Consider the following 17,143-nt stretch of genomic DNA (forward strand, 5'->3'; position numbering starts at 1 on the left):
ACTTGAACCCGATCGAACATCTCTGGAGAGACCTGGAAATAGCTGTGCAGTGACGTTTTCGTGTGTGTAGGATCGCTAGTGGTAATAAGGCATGGGTTATGTCTGCTCTCACCTTTCACTCCCATACACGTGCTGCTGTGGACAGTATACTGTATAATATGGGTCTTTCTTTATTAAGTAATGGGGCCAATGTGTGACATTGGGATACATTTTTTTAAATGGTTTGAAACAAAAATCAAAAGTATTTTCATGTAGTTCCACGTGTACTTAGAGGAATAAAAGTGAATATATGCAAATTGGCCCATAACTCCAGCTATACAACAACATAGGTCTAGGACTATACATCCTTTAAGCAGGGTTCATACAGACATTGGCAAGTCTAATTCAAGGACTTTCAGGGACTTTTTCAAGTACCTAATTGTAATTTTCAAGGACCTCAATGTTATACAATTGTATAATTTATATAATTATTATTACATTCTAAAATGTGTGAGAATAATGTGGACTTGCCTGACTAAATAAATTGGATAAATGCACGGCGATTTTTCTGTAGCCTATGTGGCCGACACAGGGACACATAATAAATCCATGAACAGTGGTAGCATTAATATCACCATTTGAATCTCACCATCGCTGTTTTTATAATGAGAAAGTGACCAAAAATCAGGTTCCTTTTTTAATGGAAGGATTCGTATGGAAAGCCAAGTTGAAGCCAACATTAGATAACCGCTTACCCCCATAATAACCACACGTGGTTTTACAGCAACAGAATTGCAACACCCTTTAATTGAAGCTGTAGGAAACAAACAAAAGTGGCCACATTGTCCATATCTCTCACAAAAACGGATCGAAAAAGAAATCGCAGATAAATTAGAAGGGAACAGGAGAACTTAATTAAAACAATTACGATAACTTTTCAAGCACCAAATAGGTAGGCCTATTCCAGAGCTCCAAATTCAAGTTCAAGTAGGCTTCTTCAAGCCCCTTGTGTTGTTAAAAATTGCCTGTGAAACATGTAAAACAAAATGTATTTGTCATGTTATTTCATTACCAAATCATATTGTGTATAAGCCCACTAGGCTATATAATTTGTTGTCAATATATGCAGAATAATTAATAGGAATAGAGTTAGGTGTTGCGCAATAGTCTATCCTACACAAGTGCACACATGAGACTCTGCGTACAATCCGAGGCACAAAAACACATGAACTGATCCTTCTTCAGGGTCAGTGAAGTTAGTAAACCCTGGGGAGAGAACAACAACAAAATAGTAGTTTTAGGTCACGCTGCACATAGGAGTAGTCGGCTTTCAGGCCCATGCCTTTGTTTGGACACAAACCTGCACGAGGAGAGCCTACCAGGAAACCATGGGGTCAATGTCTCATCAGCTGACCCAGCATCAGTCCTTGGTCCATCGCCTTCACCGGCCCCTTAGGACACATTACTGCTAGACCCACAACCATAACTGGGTCTGATGACCAGTCCTGCCCCTGCGACACCATCCGATCCAGTTCCAGTCCTTGGTCCACCGCCTGAATCAGGTCTGAGCCTGCCTCAGGCTCCGGACCTGGGTGAACATCCAGCCCCCCGTGGGAGAGCCTCCACCTAACCAGTACTCTCGCCCTGTTACGGCCGAGGATGCCTGGCCTGACTTGTTGGAATGGCCTCCTCCACCAGCCTGGACACCGACTGCTGCTGGACAGCCCAGCCTCAGAGACACTGTGAGCACCTTATCCTTCACTGTCCCTCGCAAGATGGTTTCACTGAGGCAAAATGTACAACATACATTTTGGGGCAGCTGTAGAAAAACCTTACAGTTGCCCATAAGTACTTCTCAGAACCCTCTCTCAAACCTTCTCTCTGGCCCTGGAACTTAGAGACAAACTTTGTGACTTCTTACAGCTGAGGTAGGCTACCAACCACCAACCTCAGCCTGAGTCCTGCTGCAGAAGGTCACTTCACACCTATGTATTATGTTCCAGGTTGCCACGGAAAAGAGTCAGCTGACCTGGTCAGCCAATCAGTGGTCTAGCCTGGCGTTGGAGATCCCAGTCTGCCCTGAACTCTTTAGTTGTTTCCAGGAGGCCAGGTTAGAAAAACTTGAGAAAGTTAGCTAGCCAAGTAGCTAGTTAGCTTTCTAAGTTAGTTACCTACCTAGCCTAGCCTACCTAACCAGTAATACAAAATACACGCACATTTTTTTAAACATTAGCTGTCACCTTAAAAAGTAAAAATGTTTTTCCCTGAAGGGAAGGCAATTTCATTATTTGTTAGCTAGCTAGGCTACCAGTAAGCTTTTACCCCATATCAAGCCTAGATAGCTAGCTAGCTAGCTAGCCCTACTGTCTGCTTGGCCAAATTGGATAACATTCTTGATTCTAGTTATTAAGATAAATAAAACATCTCAAGTTAGCTACTCACTCTAGCGTTAACTTCTTTTAGGTATTTTCTGAACAGCTTCTCACTTCTTTGTTTCTCCAGTTGTCAGTTCTACCACACCGTTTACACACTCATTTGTGGTGCCCAAATAAAAAAATATCTGATTCTTGTTGCTAGGCTACCAGTTACAGTGCTTTTAGCTTGCGTTTTGCGCACACCTTTATGCAGAGGGAATAAAACATTAGAGCTAGTGTCTAAAAAAATGATATGATTTAATATTTATCAAATTATTGAGCATGTCAACTCAAATAAACATCAGAAATTGTCCTTATTTCGCATATCAAGATCCTGATATGGACCTCAGTCAAGAGCATATGCATTGTATGTGCAGAGAAAATATACTATGTAAGCCTACTGTCACTATTTATCATCATATAGAGAAAATAAGATGTCCACATAGGCCTATCTCAGAATATCTAATGAGTCAATATCACACCATACCATGTATGATATCAGGAGGGAATCCATAAATGATTTGTGCATAAAATAAACATTTTCAAATTATTGAGCATGTGCTGAAAACTAAGAAATGCATCAGATATCATCCTTATTTTCAGCATATCAAAAAGCATATCAAGATCCGTATATTGATCTCAGCCAAGATAAGCATATCTGGTATCAATATAGCTTAATATATTGAATGTGCTGAGAAAACACAGATATGTGATATACAGTCAGTATTTGTCAACCTAAAGAGAGAAAATAGGATGTCTCATAGTCCATATCCGGAGTAATCCCAATATCATATATGTGTAAAATACATCTGGATTCTGAATTTCTCAGGATATGGTGCATATCCACAAAAATCAAAAATGTGTCATGTAAAGATATCCCCTGATATGGACCTCAATCGCCCAGTGGTGTATCGTTCCATTTCTCCAAACATCAAATTTTGAAACTGCTGCTCTGCATCGTTCCATGTCTCAAAATGTCTAAGTTAGGCTGACTACACCACTCGTGTCGCGTGTACGAGCGCTGCAAAATAAATTTAGAAATCTATATTATTAAATTATTGTACCCACACAGCTCACGCGCGCCAACGAACGTCTGCGTTGCCAAGGGCTAAAATAGAAGTCAGTTCTATTTCTGACGCAGATCGCGCTGCAAGTCCTGCCTCTCCCCTCCTCATTGGTTTAGAGAAGCCGGTACCCACGTGGGTGACTAGTGGGCTAACCCGATATGACGTCTGGTTACACAAAGGAAGGGGGTTGGGTTTGAATGAAAGAGCGGGAAGACTGAGGGACAAAGGGGACAAAGGGATTGGGTCTCTATCGGATCTTGAGAAGCTATGCTACCATAAATACAGAATCTTATCCATTCTAATAACAGCCCATTTCGGAAAAGGAAAATGCAAGATATATATTTACTCTGAGCTGCGCTTCGATAGATGGGTCGAAGATGGAAGACTGGTTTATCCAGCAGAGATCGCCATTGTCCTTTAAAGAATCTTTTTGGTCATAGTGTTGTAGTGGATATGTTAAAGTACCCTGTCATTCTTAGGAGATAGTCTGTCCTTTCCTAGGCCACATATGTTTACAATTGCAACTGATAACGCAAAGTTTAGGATGGATCACTTCTACTTTAGTGAATAATAGTTCAAAGTTCATACCAAGTTGCCATAATCAGCTTGTGCTGTATTCTGGCTGGTCTAGTCAAAATTCACCATTCCAGCGTGGTGATCGTCACCTCCACGTGATCTGGTCTCATGTAAATTTCGTTAGATAGTGTAGTCGTTCAACCATTCACAACCACAGCTCACGCCGGGGTTTGCTTAGTCCAGCGTGAATTGGGTCACCGGGGCTTTTGTACTGGGGAAGAGAAGGGTGTGTTTCATCCCTCTCCAACCTGTTCACTTCGGGTTGGCCACTGAATGAGCGTAAGTTTACTTATGAAGACAATTCTCACATTTAGAAGCTAAAATCACATTTCATCTTCTCACAAATAGTTTCATATTTAAACATTTAAATTGCACAACAATTCCATGTGAATCTGATAACTAGAATGTGTAGATTTTCCAAGATACAATGTAAGTCGTCCTATCATCAGATATAATGTCCCAGACAACAACTGATCTGACATCATATCTTTAAGTACCAACGGATACTTTCAACTGGTTGAGAAAGGGCAATATTGTTCCATTCCCCAACCTTTTGATGTTACCATACTTTCCCTGCGGTAACACAGGGCTTTCCAAGAGTCCATTCTGTAGAGTGGAGAGGAAAGGTGGAAAGATATTTATGGGGGGGTCATAAACCTCACCCAACAGGGCATTGTCACCTGCTATTTGTGGCTGCTGCACCATTTGTTTGTCCGTGTGTTTGTCTGGGTTTTTTGCTCTGTCTACTGTCTGTCTGCAATGGTTTTTGGTGAAAGGGGGAACCATTCTTGTTGTTTCATATTCAGACTAGCGCTCTTCAAGCCCAATTTGAGGAAAGACAACCATGCAGAGCCCTTCTCTTCACTATCAGTTTCTGTCTCCTTCCTTCTGCCAGTTTCTCTTTCCCTCTACAACTATCTCTCTCTGCTCTTTATCAGCTGATAAGAATAACAAGGCAAACAGGTTAAATGGATGGCAAACTGCTTAGAAAATCTATTTCACTTTCCCTCTCTGTGTTCCTCCCCACATAAAAAAACTACAGTTTACTATAGAATACTACAACTTACTATAGAGTTATGTGGTAAACTGTAGTATACTGTACAATACTGTACTACACACTGTACTATCCCTTGATCATGTGTAGTACTTAGTATAGATTTTTTGTATACTGTAGAATACTTTAGTAAATACTACAGAAATGTCAGCAAAAACATTGCTGTCTGCAATAACAATACAATTTTTAAACTATAATAAATACTACAGTATTTAATTTGCATTGTAACTAGTACTTTTGGGTGTCGGGGAAAATGTATGGAGTAAAAAGTACATTCTTTTCTTCAGGAATGTAGTCAAGTAAAAGTTGTCAAATATACTGCTCCAAAAAAATAAAGGGAACACTTAAACAACACATCCTAGATCTGAATGAAAGAAATAATCTTATAAAATACTTTTTTCTTTACATAGTTGAATGTGCTGACAACAAAATCACACAAAAATAATCAATGGAAATCCAATTTATCAACCCATGGAGGTCTGGATTTGGAGTCACACTCAAAATTAAAGTGAAAAACCACACTACAGGCTGATCCAACTTTGATGTAATGTCCTTAAAACAAGTAAAAATGAGGCTCAGTAGTGTGTGTGGCCTCCACGTGCCTGTATGACCTCCCTACAACGCCTGGGCATGCTCCTGATGAGGTGGCGGATGGTCTCCTGAGGGATCTCCTCCCAGACCTGGACTAAAGCATCCGCCAACTCCTGGACAGTCTGTGGTGCAACGTGGCGTTGGTGGATGGAGCGAGACATGATGTCCCAGATGTGCTCAATTGGATTCAGGTCTGGGGAACGGGCGGGCCAGTCCATAGCATCAATGCCTTCCTCTTGCAGGAACTGCTGACACACTCCAGCCACATGAGGTCTAGCATTGTCTTGCATTAGGAGGAACCCAGGGCCAACCGCACCAGCATATGGTCTCACAAGGGGTCTGAGGATCTCATCTCGGTACCTAATGGCAGTCAGGCTACCTCTGGCGAGCACATGGAGGGCTGTGCGGCCCCCCAAAGAAATGCCACCCCACACCATGACTGACCCACCGCCAAACCGGTCATGCTGGAGGATGTTGCAGGCAGCAGAACGTTCTCCACGGCATCTCCAGACTCTGTCACGTCTGTCACGTGCTCAGTGTAAACCTGCTTTCATCTGTGAAGAGCACAGGGCACCAGTGGCGAATTTGCCAATCTTGGTGTTCTCTGGCAAATGCCAAACGTCCTGCACGGTGTTGGGCTGTAAGCACAACCCCCACCTGTGGACATCGGGCCCTCATAACACCCTCATGGAGTCTGTTTCTGACCGTTTGAGCAGACACATGCACATTTGTGGCCTGCTGGAGGTCATTTTGCAGGGCTCTGGCAGTGCTTCTCCTGCTCCTCGTTGCACAAAGGCGGAGGTAACGGTCCTGCTGCTGGGTTGTTGCCCTCCTACGGCCTCCTCCACGTCTCCTGATGTACTGGCCTGTCTCCTGGTAGCGCCTCCATGCTCTGGACACTACGCTGACAGACACAGCAAACCTTCTTGCCACAGCTCGCATTGATGTGCCATCCTGGATGAGCTGCACTACCTGAGCCATTTGTGTGGGTTGTAGACTCCGTCTCATGCTACCACTAGAGTGAAAGCACCGCCAGCATTCAAAAGTGACCAAAACATCAGCCAGGAAGCATAGGAACTGAGAAGTGGTCTGTGGTCCCCACCTGCAGAACCACTCCTTTATTGGGGGTGTCTTGCTAATTGCCTATAATTTCCACCTGTTGTCTATTCCATTTGCACAACAGCATGTGAAATTTATTGTCAAACAGTGTTGCTTCCTAAGTGGACAGTTTGATTTCACAGAAGTGTGATTGACTTGGAGTTACATCTTGTTGTTTAAGTGTTCCCTTTATTTTTTTGAGCAGTGTATATAAGTAGTAAAGTACAGATACCCCAAAAAACTACTTAAGTAAGACTTCAAAGTATTTTTACTTAAGTACTTTACACCACCGTTCAGAACCAAGTCCTTGCTATCTACAGAAAATCTTTTGGTATTTCTCCAGTAGGTTTCCTCAAGGAGAAACTCCCCCTTCAGTAAATACTACAGTCAACAAAAAACACTACAGTAAATACTACATTAAAATCTGCAAAAGCATTTTTTTCACGTGGGTCTCTCTCTCCCAGATTCAAATTCTCTCCTGCTGTGGCATCGGAATGCTAAGTAGAATTTGATGTGTTTTTGTATCTGCCTGTCTGTTTTCTATGGTCATTCATTTTCATCTCTCTCTCTCTCTCTCTCTCTCTCTCTCTCTCTCTCTCTCCCTCTCTCCTCTCTCTCTCTCTCTCTCTCTCCTCTCTCTCTCTCTCTCTCTCTCTCTCTCTCTCTCTCTCTCTCTCTCTCTCTCTCTCTGCAGTGCTCTCCTTCCTTTGTTTGCTTGTTCCTGTTCTCAGTGCTTAGTTCCCACCCAACAACAGCTGCTGAGCTCTGATAGGCTGAAGCGGGTATGAGGCGGGGCCGACCTGTTTTTATATTTTTCTTGCTCTGAGCTCAGTACAGACCTCAGTTCAGTATCGGCGACAGACAGAGTCAGGAACAACCTACACTCGCTCTCACACACAACCTTCAGCCTGTCGAAAATAACAATTTACTAGCACTACGTACACAGGGAGATTACCTTAACCCAAACCTGGACTATACTACTCTGCTTTTGGACCAGGATAGCACGGGGAACGAAACCTTTTTTCTCTTCTCCTTCCTGCTGCACCCTTTCTTTTTCCTGCTGTGGTCTCTGCTGTCCTAGCAGGTGTCCACTAACGCCCCCCAGCGAAAAAGAGCGGTACAGCCAGAAGATAGGTAGCCCGAGCAGCCTCATCGTGGGCCCCTCCAGTTTAGCTGTCCGATGCGGAGTGAGGATGAGTCCTGCTCTAGAAGCCCTTATGCAGGCAGATGGGAAGCTCCCCTATCCCGGGAAAGGGGTGATGCTTGAGCCCTTTGTGCACCAGGTGGGGGGCCACTCTTGTGTGCTGCGTTTCGGCGACCAGACCATCTGCAAGCCCCTCATCCCCCGAGAACACCAGTTCTACAAGAGCCTGCCCCCCGAAATGAGGAAGTTCACCCCCCAGTACAGAGGTAAGCTTATTCCCTGATCCAACCTAAACCTACAAGATAACGCTACTATCATCTGAATAACATCCATTATGCTGTGTGCGCCACTGCTACTGCCCCGTATTTCTCTCCCCATCTCCCATCTTCTCTCTCTATCTTTCTCTACCTCCACCTCTTCATCTCTCTCTCTTTCTCTCCCTGGTTATCTCCACTGATATGGTCAGCTGGAGTGTTTTGTAACATTAGCTGCATTTAGGATTACAGAAGGTGATGGCAGTACCACAGCAGTACCACAGCAGCACAAAGGGATTCGATTCATGGTGGGGGGTTGGGGACTGCATGATACATCAGGGTTCTGCAGTGTCAGGTTATGAAATGGTGGTGGGGGTGTGTATGACAGGATCTTTCTCCCCTGATGGATAGGTGTGACCCAGGCATTCTGCATTAGACAGACACAACCCTCCCACACAAACACGCAAAGGTGTCCTTGGTTGGGTGTCAGTCACACAAACAGGATTTAATGTGTCTTATATTCTGCTCCATTGGATTCTATCATCTTTGAAATATCACAGAGGACCAACAGCATCACTATCTTGTCTGCTCAGACCATAGTCGGCCCCAGGCCCTCTCCTGACAGTAGGGATAAAAGCCCAGTAGCCCTGCGCCTGCCCGCATCTCCGAAGAGGGCTAAAGTTTCCGGAGGAAGGATCCAGTTCCCTGCATACTCAATAATAATGGGGCTGATCATCAGAGACGGAATGCTTAGTGGGAGATATAGCGGTGTCTGACTGGACATCAGCCTGTCATGGATAGTTAAATAAAGGTTCAATAAAGAAATGTATGGTTAACGAATACACACACAAACACTCTCACACACCTTGGGTGGAATATCTCACTCTGTGTTGTTTTTCATTGACCATGATGCTACATACGGTGCCCCCTGACACTTGCACTCACAGATAGGCCTACACACGCACATCACACACACTTTCTATCAAGTCCCTCCTACCCTGGTTATGTAACAGAGTTGAGGCACTAGCGTGGTATCTGACTCCGCAGCAATGCGTCATGGAACTATAAAAACCCCAGTGTGACTTGGATGGGAGATGAAGCTGTAGAAAGAAGAGCACAGACGTCTGGTGACACTGAGAATATTCCATAACAAACACACTCACTTCTGCTCAAAACACTTTTTACACGCTCTCACACTCTTACAAACGTATGTTGGCCCATATACAGTCACGTTCACACACTCGCGTACTCACAAAGCACATGAGTCGCAGGCACTTAAACACTCATCCTCACATGCCCCGCTGACAGTGCAGCTCTGACAGTTGAAACAGGCCTGGCCAGTAGAGGGTTAACTGCTGCAGGGTAGTGACATCCCTGTGCATGACATCACTCAAGGCGGGAGCTGCAGAGGAGAGATAAGCACTGGGTCCCATTGTCCTCCATGTCACTGGCCAACACACCCGTTATCACCTCATACACACAGGCCCTAATGAAGGATCTGTCTTGATGCTTCAGAGAACCTTTCCTCCAGTGTAAACCAGGGATGTTTTTGTTTGTATTTCAGAAAGGCTGGGATTTCCTTTTGTTGTCAGTCTTATTGTCATGTTTATATTCAATGGGATGCTGAATATCCATCCTCCTCCCTATCTTTCTCCATCTCCCAATCCCTCCCTCTCTCTAGTTTATCGGTCAGCCCCTGCAGCTGTGATGTTTACTCTTCCTGTCTTGACACCCACTGCCCCCTTCCCCCAGCCTGCAGAGAGGGTTGCAATACACAGGCCCTTCTACAGGGGTTTATTAGGTAGAGTGGGGTAGGGGTGTGTGCATGTTTGGGAACGCATCATAAAATGATCCCAGGAATAAGTAACAGTGTGTACAGTTTTCTATGAAAGTGTTCAGGAGACCCACCCCCCTCCTACCCACCACCCTGTCCATCCCACCACCCTCCTCCCCACCACCCTGTCCATCCCACCACCCTCCTCCCCACCACCCTGTCCATCCCACCACCCTCCTTCCCACCACCCTGTCCATCCCACCACCCTCCTTCCCACCACCCTGTCCATCCCACCACCCTCCTTCCCACCACCCTGTCCATCCCACCACCCTCCTTCCCACCACCCTGTCCATCCCACCACCCTCCTTCCCACCACCCTGACCATCCCACCACCCTCCTTCCCACCACCCTGTCCATCCCACCACCCTCCTTCCCACCACCCTGTCCATCCCACCACCCTCCTTCCCACCACCCTGTCCATCCCACCACCCTCCTTCCCACCACCCTGTCCATCCCACCACCCTCCTCCCCACCACCCTGTCCATCCCTTCCCTTTTTAACTTGTTAGTGTGTTTTGGATTATTGCCTTGAAATGGACTGTATAAAAAGGCAAGTCAGACCTGAATGGACTCTTAAAACAGAGACGCGGTGCACGCAAAATGCCCGACTTGATGCAACTGTTGTATCTTTATGAAATAGAATTCAGATGTGTTATCGTGTTTGTTTTTGAGTTTATACAGTGTATCTTTGCTGTCGTTTCTTTTGGGTTGCCTTGAAACATTGTAACACTATGTGTATCAGTTAATGTGTGATTCTGGGTGGGTTTGGTAGTTTCTCAATAAAGGTTGGACTGAGTGTCATACATTCGAGCCTCCTGTGGTGTTTGTGTATCTCTTTGCTTCTTGGGATCATTCTCACGTACACATTTGAAGTACTTGGAAACACATACATTGTTGTTGCTACTGCCTACTTGCCCCCTACCCGCTCTCTCTCTCTGCTGCCTACTTGCCCCCCTACCCACTCTCTCTCTCTGCTGCCTACTTGCCCCCCTACCTGCTCTCTCTCTCTGCTGCCTACTTGCCCCCTACCTGCTCTCTCTCTCTGCTGCCTACTTGCCCCCTACCTGCTCTCTCTCTCTGCTGCCTACTTGCCCCCTACCTGCTCTCTCTCTCTGCTGTCTACTTGCCCCCCTACCTGCTCTCTCTCTCTGCTGCCTACTTGCCCCCTACCTGCTCTCTCTCTCTGCTGCCTACTTGCCCCCCTACCTGCTCTCTCTCTCTGCTGCCTACTTGCCCCCTACCTGCTCTCTCTCTCTGCTGCCTACTTGCCCCCTACCTGCTCTCTCTCTCTGCTGCCACCTTGCCCCCTACCCACTCTCTCTCTCTGCTGCCTACTTGCCCCCTACCTGCTCTCTCTCTCTGCTGCCTACTTGCCCCCCTACCTGCTCTCTCTCTCTGCTGCCACCTTGCCCCCTACCCGCTCTCTCTCTCTGCTGCCTACTTGCCCCCTACCTGCTCTCTCTCTCTGCTGCCACCTTGCCCCCTACCCGCTCTCTCTCTCTGCTCCCTCAATAGGAAAGCCTGTGTTTGTGTTTGTTTGTTTGTCTTTCTCTTTACAGAGTGTATTTGGCTGGAAGCAGGACCCAGTTGGTAAGAACTGCCTATGACTAACCAGTTACTGGGAGGTTTTGGCTTCATCATAGCATTATAAAATAAAGAATCCAATGCCGGGTACTAACCGCCTTCCTATCATTCTCTTTCCCGCTTCCCTCCATCTCTCCCTCTCTCAGGTGTGGTGTCAGTCAGCTTTGAGGAAGATGAAGAGGGCAACCTGTGTCTCATCGCTTACCCCCTCCACAATGAACCAGAGAACATGGAAAACAAGGACCCCTCAGCTGACTGCGAGCCTAAGAGTAAGATGATCAAGTGGGGCAACAAGAAATCATCGTCCCTACTGCTGGATAATGACAACTACAGCAAAGACCGGGCCAGACAGAGCACTAAAGAGAACAAGAGCAAAATGTGAGCACATTCACTGTTACATCGGTACACATACTGTATATACAAATATATCCAAACACCATCATAGATTCATAGATTCTATACAGCAAATATGTACTGTATGGTGATTGGCAGATATCTAACCTCTCTTTCCTCTCTGTGTGTGTAGTTATAACGGTGCGGAGGTGCAGCAGCAGGCTGAGGTACTCCGCTACAGCCTAGATCGGAAGCAGATCAAACACAACCCCTGGAGTCTGAAATGCCACCAGCAGCACCTCCAGAGGATGAAGGAGAACTCCAAACACCGCAACCAATACAAATTCATCCTGTTGGAGAACCTGACGTGGCGTCACGCGGTGCCGTGCGTGCTGGACCTGAAGATGGGCACGCGGCAGCATGGTGACGACGCATCAGAGGAGAAGAAGGCCAACCAGATCCGCAAATGTCAACAGAGCACTTCCGCCTCCATCGGTGTCCGGCTTTGTGGCATGCAGGTGTACCAGTCAGACTCAGGCCAGCTGATGTTCATGAACAAGTACCACGGGAGGAAGTTGAGCCTGCCGGGCTTCAAAGAAGCCCTTTTCCAGTTCTTCCACGATGGACAGCGTCTCCGGCACGAGCTGCTCTCCCCGGTGCTGCGGAAGCTCCGGGAGATGCAGGAAACCCTGGAGTCCTGCGAGTCCTACCGCTTCTACTCCTCCTCCCTCCTCATCATCTATGATGGGGAGCCCCCCCGCCCTCGCGCCCCCACTCGACGCCACCGCGGAGGAGAAGAGGGTGATGAGGACGAGCCCTCAGATGAGGAAGAGGAAGAGGGGGCGTTTGGGTTCACCCGTGGCTCGGCAGCTGGCAGCAGTGCTGGCGGTAGCAGTAACGGTAGCAGTAACGGTAGCAGTAACGGTAGCAGTAACGGTAGCGTTGGTCGCTCGTCCCGTGGTGCAGCAGGGGAGGCCAGCAGCCCAGCAGTGGATGTGAGGATGATAGACTTTGCTCATACGACGTGTCGCCATTACGGGGAAGACAGTGTTGTGCATGAGGGTCAGGACAGCGGCTACATCTTCGGCCTGCAAAACCTCATCACCATCATCTCCCAGCTGGAGGAGCACAGCGCCGACTAAAGACTGAGCCTCCACTCTGGGAAACTCAAACCTAACCTGGGAATAACAGCACTGAGCTGTAACCCTGCTTTACCCTCCTCCGCCAATGGCCTGGACCTAGTGGCCACCACACGGCCGGGGGTCTGACCCCAACTACTGTAGGGGACAACCAGGGAGCTTCTGACCCGGGGGAGAGGCCACGCTGGAGTCGGTTCTGCACTCCCCACCCTCCCCCTGAACCAACACGGGACAGGACCACTTGTGCACTCGTTTGCACCTTGTCTCTGTGACTGTTCTTTCTCTCTTTCTTCTTTTCTTTCTTTTCTATATGGTGGGAGAGATTGTGGCTGAGGCTCTGGTCTATTAACAGGCTCAGGGACTCCTGTATCGTCCTGTCCTCTTTTCCTCTCGTTTCCACCTCTCTGCTCCTCTGTTATAGACTGTTTTCTTTACTGTATGGTCTCTCTGAGAGAGAGCCGTAAAGCTTAAGTGTAGTTCTAGGAGTCAGACTTGGTGCTTATTAAACTGTAAGGTGACATGAGGTGTTTGTGGATGGAGTTTGGACTGATGTTCCCCCAACAGCACAGCACACACGAGTGGGGGTTGCTTCTGTATAGACTGAACGGGGCTGGCAGCTTTGTAACGAGTGTTCTCCTCGCTCTCCAATGGCTGACATTTCACATTTCCACCATACCCCCCCCCGTACTGTTTAGACCCTAAATCATAGACATTTAAAGTAGGGGGTAATAAGGGGATAACATCATTACTTTGTAACTTTCTTTGTTTGTTGTTTCTGAAATGGTGACTGAAGAAGAGAATATATTGATTAGGACAATAAATACTATATAGAGAAAGTGTATATAGAATCTTTATTTATTGAAATAAACAAAACAAAAAAATGAGAAACAAAATGGAAAATAATTACTACATTCCATATTACTGTTCTAAATGTTCTGTTCTGATGACATTAGTGAATATAGTTTTTTGCAAGATACCTCTCTTGTATACCTGTGTCAACAGTATGTTGTATGTTGAAAGTAAAATAAAGACATTTCTTTGTGGAAAAGCACTTTTCTGTCATTGAGCGCATAATACTTCTAGGAAAGGGATGGGAGGGGCACGGGGTGTTATAAAATAAGGGGGGGGGGGGGGGGGGGGGTTGTGAGAGGAAAGACAGTAAATAGAAATGACAGGGCTGTTAAATTGACCACTGAAATACTCTTGTGTCACCATGGCACACCACACTTGCAGGAAGGAAGTCAGTTTAAATAAGCCATCCTGTGGGAAAATGAGTCACTTCTTCTACACAGGTGTGGTTCATGGAGAGAATGAAGAGGACTGAATCTGATGTCACCCCTTCACCCTGTCCACCCAGTTACAGCTCTTTCACAGCCAAGGGCAATGGCAGTTCACAACTCAATTAAAACAATTCACTAAATGGAGTTTTGATGATCTAATTTAGAGAATGTCCCTTTGCCTATCAATGGATTAGTCTTGGGGTCTATGAGTGCACAAAGGAAAAATAAGGACACTTTTCATTACATGCGTCACACTTTGAGAGTTTATCCTATTATGCAGTTGAGGTGTTTTTCTTTGTTTTCAGTCCGGCTGAGACGTCTGTGACTGCCACGCCTGTTGTTGCACGTTTATGATCCTCGCATTAGGGCTCCCTCAGATTATTCTTCGCAATCCAGGAAAACTACAAGAGCGGAAAACATTTGGCATTGTGGAAAGCAGTAGGCTGGTAGAACCAGGGAGTGGTGTGATGTTGGCTGATGCAAGTTGTTGCCATGGCAATCTCCCTAAGTAACCTTTTGGGTTTACATGTACCCTCTGACCCTCGTATTGGAAGCCATTGTTTCCGAGTGGCAGCAGGTGCTTTGTTCCACATCCAAATCGGCTTACCAGGATTGGAAAATGCTGAACTGGGTAGGGTAATACCACAGCTTGATAATGTGGAAAGTATGTGAGGAATGCTGCTTCACACTACAGGCATGGCTCACCTGCTGCTTATAGAACCATGTGTGAGATAGTTGAAGGGGCAAAGTAACAGGATATATAAAGAGGCTTAATGGCCTTTATCAGTAGTGGAGCTGTAAACTGAGCAGTGACGGGTTGTAAAAGTGGAGTGTCGGTTTAGGGACACCAGATATGATTTGTACTTCGATTATTATAGACTGATGGGCTCATTTTACATTACGTTTTTGTCATTTAGCAGACGCTCTTATCCAGATGTCTTTAGAGGGAGAGTGGATGTAGTGAAGTTGAATGATGGCGGCTGAGAGAGACAGTAGATTTGATCCATCATCAAGGACCAGATCGAGGTCCATGTTGAAGATCTAATTAATGTGACACATGGAGGTTGAGAGAGAGAATGCTGAGGTCTAGATAGGCCGATGACGTCTGTGGAGTATGACTTGTGGGCTTGATGTTTACTGGGTTGATGGAGGCCTAGTCTGTGGAGGGCAGCTTGATTATGCCTCATGAAGGGCACACGGCGCCTGGGGGAAAGTCACGCAGACTCCTGCCCACCCCTATGTCCACCACGATCCGGTCCCAACCGGTATGAGCTGAGTGACTCACTCAATCAGGGCCTGCAGTCAGACGACCCACATACACAGACACTGTGTGTGTGCCATCCATTCATTCACCCATGATACACTGATGCTAGGGCCTCTACTGTGTACTGTACCAAGCCTTGCACTCATATCTGCTTACAGTAAGACTCAAAGTCAAGGATCGTAAGGGGGAAGCCACAAAATGAATCATAAACACATCCATAATTGTACAGCAGATTTCCAGCAGGACAAATTGTTAGCCCTGCCTCTTACGTCACAACTTAGAGTAGTAAAGTCGCATTGCGTTCAAGGACAGTTTCAATAACAATCCATCTTGCTGTAGGCCCAATAACTGACGTCAGCTAGAACTGCCGAGTCAATGCCTCAACAAGGAAATCCTCTAATTACTGGAAATGTCATTAATTCATCTTCATTACCAGGTGGAAAACTGACAACTCATCCCCCTACCAGAAGTTGGACCAACACCAACATCAGCTATGAACTGATTTATCATCATAAGAAAGGCAGGGATCAGCTATTTCATCTGTGGTCAATTTCACACTCTTGTGCATATACCCTGCCACTAGTCTTTTCTAGGAAAATTGTGTAATTCGTTATCGTTATCAAGGTCGAAAATAAAACTGAACTTGACCATAGTTAATCTCTTATCAGTCGCCCAGGCTTGCAGTTTGAAGCCCTTCACTGCTCTGCCTCTGTTCCTCATGCAGTCCTTTTGTAAATCCTTGTTCCAAGCTACTCATTATGGTGCTCTGTAATTATAGGCCCTTTCATAAGCCTCTTCAGAATCTCTCTGTGGCTTTCTTTCTCTTACTGACTGGGATTTGGTGTGTACTTTTGTACTATGTTTGGGGGTGGAGGGGTATGTGTGTATAAGTGTGGGTGACTGTGTGAGTGACTGTGTGGGTGGGTGCATTTGATAATATAATAATAATATGTGCTATTTAGCAGGCGCTTTTATCCAAAGCTCTGCAACTGTGATCTGAGGACACTGTGCTTCATCAAGGGAACATATGGAGAGAGAGGAAATAGAGATGGACAGGGAGGTATTAAAAACTATGATAAATATTCATATACAACAGCATGAGGAATGATAATCTGTTTTGCACAAATCTAAACATAGTCAATAAATCTGCAATCCCTGTTCGTCACATGAGCTCTGGCTTTGATGAATGACTGATGTGATGGAGGGTTCATTTTGTTAACAAAAAAATATTAATCAAACATCTATTCTTAAAGGCAATTGTAGAGACTATCACTGTCTAAATAGACCCAGAAAAAAAACTATAACTAAACAAACATGATTATTTATTTCAGTTGACTAAAATGAGAAGAGAAAAAATGTGTTCAGCAGTGGGAAGTCACACCAGGCAAACACAGCCTACATCAGCTGGTAAGCTGCTGTGGAGCAATCAATCAGAGTGGGCAGAGCAGCAGACAGGCTGCGCTCTGGCTCCAACTCCGCTTATGCACATTGTACATGTGACTCTTGCTTCACCTATCTCACCACCAGCTTTCT

At 45.9% G+C, this 17,143-nt stretch overlaps 1 protein-coding gene across 1 annotated transcript; it reads left to right on the forward strand.

Moving 5' to 3' along the window:
- Positions 1-7,516: 7,516 nt before the first annotated feature.
- On the forward strand, positions 7,517-14,114 carry LOC106565564 (inositol hexakisphosphate kinase 2). Its single transcript, XM_014132826.3, has 3 exons — positions 7,517-8,189; positions 11,741-11,972; positions 12,121-14,114. The coding sequence occupies exons 1-3, from the start codon at positions 7,973-7,975 to the stop codon at positions 13,067-13,069; spliced, it is 1,398 nt and encodes a 465-aa protein (XP_013988301.3). The 5' UTR covers positions 7,517-7,972; the 3' UTR covers positions 13,070-14,114.
- Positions 14,115-17,143: the final 3,029 nt, after the last annotated feature.

The sequence above is a fragment of the Salmo salar genome, chromosome 12 (genome assembly GCF_965601325.2).
Source record: "Salmo salar chromosome 12, fSalSal1, whole genome shotgun sequence".
NCBI classification, from domain to species: Eukaryota; Metazoa; Chordata; class Actinopteri; order Salmoniformes; family Salmonidae; genus Salmo; species Salmo salar.

Bases quoted from the DNA above. Each gene is read 5' to 3' on its own strand.
- LOC106565564 (XM_014132826.3), top strand. From the start codon at position 7,973: ATGAGTCCTGCTCTAGAAGCCCTTATGCAGGCAGATGGGAAGCTCCCC. The intron at 8,190-11,740 runs GTAAGCTTATTC...TCCCTCTCTCAG, and splicing joins GTTCACCCCCCAGTACAGAG to GTGTGGTGTCAGTCAGCTTT. The intron at 11,973-12,120 runs GTGAGCACATTC...CTGTGTGTGTAG, and splicing joins AAAGAGAACAAGAGCAAAAT to TTATAACGGTGCGGAGGTGC.